Source organism: Euleptes europaea, chromosome 2 (assembly GCF_029931775.1).
Source record: "Euleptes europaea isolate rEulEur1 chromosome 2, rEulEur1.hap1, whole genome shotgun sequence".
In the NCBI taxonomy this organism is placed as follows: Eukaryota; Metazoa; Chordata; class Lepidosauria; order Squamata; family Sphaerodactylidae; genus Euleptes; species Euleptes europaea.
Genome location: NC_079313.1, coordinates 99,152,607 through 99,161,681, shown reverse-complemented (window position 1 = coordinate 99,161,681; position 9,075 = coordinate 99,152,607). Strand labels below are relative to the sequence as shown.

General features: G+C 41.9%; 1 protein-coding gene across 1 annotated transcript; it reads right to left on the bottom strand.

The window, feature by feature from the left end:
- Nucleotides 1–4,510: 4,510 nt before the first annotated feature.
- DCLRE1B (DNA cross-link repair 1B) lies at nt 4,511–8,529 on the bottom strand. Its single transcript, XM_056844849.1, has 4 exons — nt 8,324–8,529; nt 6,941–7,106; nt 6,153–6,335; nt 4,511–5,658 (listed from the first exon to the last, which is right to left on the bottom strand). Exons 1-4 carry the CDS (start codon nt 8,510–8,512, stop codon nt 4,511–4,513), a joined length of 1,686 nt encoding a protein of 561 aa, XP_056700827.1. The 5' UTR covers nt 8,513–8,529.
- Nucleotides 8,530–9,075: the final 546 nt, after the last annotated feature.

Here is a 9,075-nt window from a genome sequence, read left to right as displayed (position 1 = left end):
CCCAGGACCAATGCCCAGACACTGGGGCTCAGCTGCACCCCAAAACAATCTTTGGACCACCCCAAATTACACATCCCCACACTCCAGAGATTGTCCCCTGCAAGAAGATATACAGTGGTGCCCGATCCAAACACTGGTTTGGGCATCACCGGTTTCTATTTGCGGCGGCCCACAAGAAGCCTGAATTGCGACGTGTTGAATAAGGAACTAGAACAGTTGTGTGCCTTCTGCACCCCAAAATAAAGGTTGGACCACCACATATCAACCCCCCCATTCAGAGGACTGTGCCCTCTGAGAGGGCACATGCTGGGTCCTGGTCCAAAGTCTGGTTCTTTTGCCAGCTGCTCCCAAGTGGGGTGGACAAATGCACATAGAGACACTAGGGCTCAGCTACACCCCAAAACAATCTTTGGACCACCCCAGTGGTTACTGAACAGTGCTTTACAATCCTTCTTTAGGCAGTAAGGCCTAATCCAATTGTCTGCTAATGTCATTTACTTGCTTTTCACATTTACATTGGCATTATGTGTCTAATTCACTCTTCTCTACTTAAGGATAGATGGACTCCACATTCTAGCTGTAACTGAAGAAATGAGCTGTGGCTCATATCCTGCCAGAAATTTTGTTAGACTTTAAGGTGCTGCTAGGCTTTTTCCTTTCCATGTGACATATTCACAAGAACCTTTTATAGGGTGCATTTACAGTCCCACCTACCTTGTACAGTATTTCACCCCCCCTCATTTCCTGCTTGTGGTTTTGTATTCAGCACAGAAAGCTTCCTCATTTGCTTTACTGTGAAATTAGCAACAAGAGAGGTGAGATTTTGCAGCAGCTACCCTGCTGTAGTAAGTCCACCCTGAGCTGGGGATGGGCAACCTCCCCTAGAACTTGACAAGGAACCATAGCAGCACTGGATGTAAAAGCTCCTACATAACATACATACAGCCCCCAGAAAAGGCTTTTTACAAATGCCACGTAGTATAATTAGATGGGCCCACCCAGACTGGCTTTCATTTCATTGAAATCTTTCATTTCAGAGCTGCCATCACTCAAAAAAGCAGTGATTACTTCAATACCATTGCTGATTACATAACAGATAGCACGTACCCAGGTGTGGTGTAGTTGGAAAGAACCACATGTGCTAGGAAACAAGCAGTCACAAGCATTGCTATCTTCCAGAAACTTTAGGACCTTATTCTTCTTACAGAGCACATGTGATTTTGCAAATGATGGTAGTGTCTTACTGTTCTGGGATATGGGGTGGAAACTATGTCAAGAAACTGGTTCCTTTAATCAATTTCTTGTTCAATTCAAACATAGTTCAGGCTGAGGCCTAATTTCTTTTTCTGAAAACTTAGGTCAATCTGCTTGTAGCTTCAAAGGCTCAGATAAGGGAGATGGGAAAACCCATGCGCGGGTCACACCAGTAGGCCTAGTAGTTTCAAGGCCACAAGAACCCAGGAAGGTACATTTTATTTTATATTTTCTTATTTATAACTTTGGTCTAATTGGCAAACTCATCTGATTGGTTAGATCACCTGGTTAGCAACATATTTCATTGGTAAAGTTGCATCATTTGCTGTACATTTGACTGGTTGACTAGAATCAGGCCAGCGTGGGTCATTGAGCATATACAGATCTTTCATTCTGAGCCGTGTCAGGATTACATTTGACTTTGGGACACTTTTTGATTTTGTATGGGTCATACTGACCAGAAACCTTGTCTTGGACTTTGAAACCCTATTAGACTCAATCTTATGGGTAACGCCTGGATCTTGAACCAATGCTTATAAATGTGCTTAGTTTGGACTTATAGCTTTATTGTTTCTATCTTCACTATTCACTGCTCTTTTATTGAATATTCCTGCACAATTTTATAATAAAACACTATATTTTGTGGTCTTCTTCAATCAAAATTCAGTACTATCATGACTCTTTCTTGGGAAACCCTTCCATTTACTTTTGAACAATCCTGGCTTCTCTCCATTTGGCTGAACTCCCTAAGAGTACATTATGGCTGAGCATTGCTACAGCAGTTCAGTTCCAGAGTACAAAACTGTATTAAGTTATCACAGCATGATTCAGTCCAAAGTCCAAGATTAATTTATTGTTCTTCAGCAACATCCCCCATACCCCCCTTCTCCTAAGACCAGACAAACAAGACAATGGCTGGGAGCCTATGCCATCTACCTGCTTGTGCTCGTCTTCGTTCATTGCAGAGATGGAATTCCACTGCAGCGTGCTTCCTCTGGTGCTAGGCACTTTCCATTTATGCAAGACCAGTGTTTTTCAAGGAGGTGAAAAGTATCTAGTGTGAGAAAATCATCCTCTGCAGCAGAGGCTCACCTCTGCAGTGGATAAAGAAAGGTACACGGAGAAAGAAAGTACAGGAACCAAGCCATGGTTTTTATACCTTCTGATCTTCCATGCTGTGTCAAGGACATGGAAGACAGCCCGTGCCTAGAGAAAATGTACCATTTTTGTGATCTTTTTTAGCCCTACAAATGGCTCCTACAGATGTTTTACTTGTTGTTCAAAGAGACTTACTTCCATTGAAAGGGTCACAGCCTTAAAGCACAAGTCCCTTGAACCAGTTTATGTGGGAGTTGTTCTGTTTGAAGGCCAAGATGCAGTGAAGACCCTGAAGTAATCGCTACCTTGCTCTAAAGTAGGTGTGCTTAGTACTCATTGTGCAAGGAGAAGCAGAATATAATAATGGCAAAATCTCAAAGCCTGGAGGACTTTAATGGGATTTCTTCAATGCAGGCTGATGCAACATCAGCTGAACAGCAATACTGCCTATCAGTTTCAAAAATATCAGTATGGTGTGACATTGAACCACACACACGCTTTGTTCTGTTTTCTGTTTCACCATTAACAGCACTACTATCAGGGGTGTGAGAAACAGCACCTTCTACTGGACAGTGAATCCAAGTAAAGCACATTTGTAAGAACCAATGAGACCAATGAACGTCTCAATCAGCTCATTTACAGCACGATTAGGAATTATGTCTACCATCAAAATGCAGCAACATCACTACTGCCAAAGGCCAAAATGATTTTTAAAACACCATACATAAGCAATTGTTACTCACTTGTGTTGGATCAGACACTTTCTTTGAAGGTACTGCTTCTATTGTAGAAATATCAGTTTCCTAGTATGTACTCTAGAAAAAAAATGCAGTTTTTACTCCAGCCAGTGCACTGTTGCCCTTTGCAATCAGTACACGAAACACAACTGCTCAAATGTCATAGATACTTACTGGACAATGACTGTGACATCACTAGTGTCTAGCAACACAACTCAAGCTCATGGTCTGCACCGTTTCACTGTTGTTTAGTTTTATTTATTACTTCTTTAGAAGCTGAACCCTTTCTTCCTATGCCTTATGGGAGCGCTCATGTTGCCCTTTGGAAAATTAAAAATAAAAAACCCTTGTAATGCCCTGCCATTTTCTTTTCTTTTTTTAATTAACGATACAAGGACATGCTCTCCACTTCAGCCCTGGAAGACCTCTTTCCTTCTCCCTCCAATATTTACTTTTGTGTTGATAAAGCCTATAGGACCTCCATATGTGTAGAATGTGCTACTACCCCTGGACTGGAGATAAAATAAGAATAGCTCTAGAAGGAAAAGTCCCAGATTTTTTTAATCATTGTTTGGAAAAAACCCAAGAGTCCACAGCACAGTCTCAAACATGCAGTATACAAGTTCAATGCTGATTTTATGTCTGCTAGGAGTAGTCAAATCTCTTTAACAAGGTAATATCCAACTTCCCCAAACTGTATACAAGACAGAACTATTTTACAATGTTAAATTTGCACTCCTAAACACACCATTGAAATAAACAGAATTTCCTTCTGAGTATGTGTGCTTAATCATGCTAAGAAAAGTTGAAGGCAGCAGGAAGAGGAAGACCCAACAAGAGATGGATTGACTCTATAAAGGAAGCCCTCAATTTGCAAGACCTGAGAAAGGCTGTTAAAGAAAGAAAGTCTTGGAGGACGTTAATTCATAGGGTTGCCCTGAGTCAGAAGCAACTTGACGGCATTTCACACATGTGTGTGCTTAAGATTGTATTGCTAGTCACCTTTCTGTCTCACAGAGACTCCCTAAGTGACTCTCAATTAAAAAATAATAAAATACAGTGAACACTTTAAAATACACCAGATTAAATTAACCAAAGGGAGAAAAACCCATACAAAAACAATCTGATGATGACTAAAGCTGATCCAGAAGGAAGGGAATGTTGAGAGCAGCTGAGTGTCAGTTCAAGGACAAGATGGTGGGGAGAGAAACCTAGGTCAGTAATACAGCTATAGGCAGTGACCAAATCACAGCCCTGAGATTACAGGCAATACTTTATTGTGTTTCATAAACCAAGTCAATGATGGGGAAATGGCTCCATCTCAATAAATGAAAAGCGTCATGTTGTGTTACTTTATCTAGGCCTCTCTGGCACACGAACGTCACAAAAAACACAGAAAACTTTATCACAAAAACTATTTGCTAGCAGTTTTGGTTCCACTCTGAGTTCTCAGCCTGGCTGCAAGTTTGTTCTGCTTTGTGCATTTGGGCTTTCCCTTTTTTTATGTAGTTTTCCACTTGCTGGTCAAAGGTTTGGAGGGACCAACGCTTTGAGCTGCTCAACGGAGAAAAGTCATACTTCTGAAGAAGACCCCCTGGAGCGCTGGCAGGCTGGATTGCCATGTCCTTTTGGGAGCCACGTGTATAATCAATGTCATTCTGAAACGGGTGCAATGTTGCTGAGGGGACACAGTCTTCCAAGCCCACCTGGCAAAGATTAATGTCACTACCTGAGCTGGAACAAGGAGTCCTGACAACCACTTCCAAACTGGGCATAGTGTGCTTTGATGTCTGATGTTTTTGGAAATGATCAGCAATATTGTCCTTTAACTGATGTTTGGTGGATGTCACATCAGGCAGCACTGGAGAATGCCCACTCTGGTCCTCAAGGTTTTGAGGTTTTTCCATCATTATTTTCTGCTTCCCTCTACACGGCGAGTACCCAGAACACTTTCCTTGAGAATAAGGCAAAGATTTCTTCAGTGGCTCTGGGCAGCTTTCCTGGGAAGCCTCTGCATCCAGGCTATCTTCAAACAAAACCCCCCTTGGAACATGGCAACAGGAAACCAGTTTTATTATCTTTGAAGGCCTTTCCTGCTTCTTGCTTGGCAGCTGCATGAATCTTTTCACCGATTCAGGCAGTTTGGACTCCTCAAGCAATTGATTTTCAGATCTCAAGTACTGCTTGAAATATTTCTGACATTCAGCAGTCTTCACTATTGGAATTATGGAGCAGGGCTTCAGCCAAGCCACAAACTCCAGCAACTCTTGGAAAGACGAGTGGTCTGAGTAAGGAACAATGTGGGCATCAGGGTGATTGATCTTCACTGGTCGACTGGTTGGGAGGATAGCTATGGTTGGATGCCGTTGGTTCCAGCTGATCATATTTGCTTGGCAGATTTCTGAAAAATCCACAACATGAATCCAACCAGCCTCTTCCTCAGTTGTGAACACATTCTCTAGCCTCAAAAGCTTCATCAATTCCATCTTCCTAGGACTCACCACAATCCAAGTGCCAAATTCTTGGGCTATTTGTACTAAGAGGGACTCCTTTCCCAAAGTGTAGGTACCTGGAAAGGATAAGTAATAATTTCAATGTTTCAAAGGCTATAGGAAATGATCCTGTTAATTCAACCTGCGTAGATCACTTCAGAGAAATGTTGTAATACATTACTCCCAGGCTTTAGATATAGGTACACTTAACTACTTCTGAAACCAAGACTTCAAGGAACTGAAACACCACATCTTCTTTTGGAAAGATAGTTCACACTTTAAAATAGATGTAAACTTGTCATTCTGAATACCTATCCAGACTCTGATTTTCCATATTCTGCAGTTATAAATTAGATGAGATTTTTTTTCACAAATGACACTGGAAAAGCATTCCTATAAACTGAAAAAGACATACTTTTGGTCCTCAAACATTAAATCGGTTTCACCTTTATGCTCTGCTTGTTTGGATCGTCACAATAAACTGGTCCGCTACCTACTCTGTTCGAAGAGGCCAGCAGCTTGCCTCAACCACCATTTTGAAATTTCGTCCCAATCTGTTAGGACTGCTCACCAATTTTAACCAGGTGACAGGGGTGGGCCCTGATCAGCTCTTTGATTTTCTCAGTGGCCTTCTGCTGGGATGGCAAGATAAGCTTGGGGTGGCAGTTGGTAGTGTCCAGATAGAGGACGTTGATCAGTTTTGAGTTCTTCAGAGCTGGCTCCTGCTGCATGTTGGGACTGTAACGAAAATCACCTGTTAAGAAAGATATCACAGGCTGTCAGACTAACACAGCTACCCGTCTGTCAAGGGAAACTGCCACTTAGAAGCCCATATGATTTCAGTTTAAATGTCTTCATTTATCCTTGCAACACCTTCGGGGAGTTAGCGTGTGTAAAAGAAGGTTACTTACCCAGGACCAACACGTGAGTGTTGGAGATGAAGGGAGATTTAAATTTGTTCTCTCAAATCCAAGACAAAACCCCAACCAATGTACTATTATTGCTACTAATAGCCTGTCACAGTGAGCACTGTGCAATTTTGCAGAAATGGAAAGCTATTTACTTCATGTATACCTCACCTCTCTCCCCAATGAGGACCAAAAGCAGCTTGCATTGTTGTAATCTCCTCCAGTTTATCCTCACAATAGCTTTGGGAGGTAAGTTAGGTGAGAATGTGTGCCTGGCCTAATGTCACCCAGCAGGTTTCCAAGACAGAGTCAGGATTCAAACCTGAGTCTCCCAGAACTACACTTTTAGTATTGGGAGAAAAATTAAGAGGCAGTAAAGTTGGGCAATGGAGGAAAATGTTAAGAGTTCAAAATATGAAATGCCCATCTCTCATAAGCAAAGAATTCGTACCAGTGTAGAGGATGACACCAAAGTAGCCTTCAAAGAGGAACATGACAGAACCAGGACAATGATTAGCATCTATCAAGGTCACAGTCATAGTTTCTTTGCCGATCTCATCCATGGGCACAACATGGCTCTCTCCCACTTCAAGGGGGCAGATCCAGCGCTCAGCAACCTGGAATCAAGATGAATGCATGTTACAGTCAACTGTAGGCTTTCCTTAAGGCAGTAGTTCTCAAACTTTAAAAACCCAAAAGCCCCCATTTTGACATGAAAATTTTTAAAAGACCAACAAGCCTTCCCCTCCTCCCTCACTGTGGCACCCACAGTATGTCACAAAGCCCCCTTTCAAAGTGTGTAGCAAGCTGTATGTGCCCCATGCAGGCCTCCTTCCTCTAGTGCCTGCTAAATATTTCAGTAAGAACCACACCAGTGGCATTTTAAAAGCAAATGTTGCCTGTCCCTGGCCTACAAGGTCAGGTCTCAGAGGCTAACAAATTCTATAAGGCTAAAATTCAAAAGGCCCTCACCCACATTCTAATCAATCTCCCCCACCTTGATTGGAAGGGATTTTGCTCTTGGAACGACAAAAACAAATCCTTATTGATTAATAGCTTCCAGCCAGATGCTTGGTAAACAGAGGTGAAAACAGGCCTGGAAAAACTTTCACAGATGCTCACAGAAATAGAAAAGCAATACCAGCGTCACATAAAAGAAGAAAAAGAGTTGGTTTTTATATGCCGACTTTCTCTGCCATTTAAGGGAGAATCAAACCGGCTTACAATCACCTTCCCTTCCCCTCCCCACAACAGATACTCTGTGAGGTAGGTGGGGCTGAGAGTGGGACCAGCCCAAGGCTTTGTGTGTAGGAGCAGGAAAACAAATCCAGTTCACCAGATTAGCCTCTGCCACTCATGTGGAGGAGTGGGAAAATCAAACCCGGTTCTACAGATCAGACTCCACCGCTTAGTTGTTAGTTAACAAACTTCCAGCATTCAGTTGAAAATCCATATTGTCTATAGACAGAGTGGTCTCTCGCGTGGTATCTTTTGCATTGAAAAATGAAAAAAATACCTATTTTATTTCTGAAGCCACTATGATAACTGTATTAGCTCTATACTTAATTAGTACTACTCAGCCAAGTAGGTCTAAACTGCAGGTATTAGATCCTGGCAGATTTTCTGGCTAGTGATCAGGAAACTAGGGGCCTACAAGGTGGTGGCGGGCCTGAGAAAACTGAGATGACTCCATTTTCATTTTAATTAGATGTGTGAGGGGATAAACCTTTTTGTCATTACAAATGATTTACAGATTGTGAAGTTTGAGAGTCTCCAGTTTGAAAAAACACTGCCTTAAGAAAAATGGTAGAAAACTGGACAGATCTAGATCTACCTTCAATTTCAAATGCAAGATATGACCAGTAATAGGAGAACAATAGATGGGTTGGTTCCAGGTGCTAGAAAGCCCCACTGTATGGTCACTATGCATGTGAGAAAGGAAGAATAAGCGAGCTTGGCTGGCCTTTCTTATATTCCAGAAATCCACCGCAATGGGCGTGCCTGCAATCAGAGCCCCGTTCATCAATCCAACTCTTTCAGACACCTGTAAAACCAACAGAAAGTTGTAATGTCACCAAAAAGGAGGTTTTGGAGAAATAACTTAACAAGACATAGACTGAGATATTTGATGTTCAGAATGGGATGGTCTGCCATCAAGGGTACAAACTGGTCCAAGACAATAGAGCATTTTGACACCCATATGCACAGGAATGTATTAATTATTCCCAATTAAAGGGACTGAGATTGTGGCAGTAGTGCATTTTCACACTCTTACAGCTCAAGCACTGTCTTGGAAGTAAATCCCACTGAGTTTAATGTTAATGTAATCCAACTCCATTTACCTGGAAGTAAATCCCATAAAATTAAGACTTGCGTAAACATGTCAAGGACTGGGTTGTTACAGAACTACCGATTCTTCACTAAGATAGCTAATAAAATTTGGAGCAATTCAGATTCTATTGTAGATTTCTGAGAACAGTTTGAACATTGGAGACACTGCCCTACTCTCTCAGTAACGAAAGGATTAGTTGTTAGTTAATGTTGTATATCCTGTGCAGTAGGATCCCAGCCACACTAGTCGTTTAT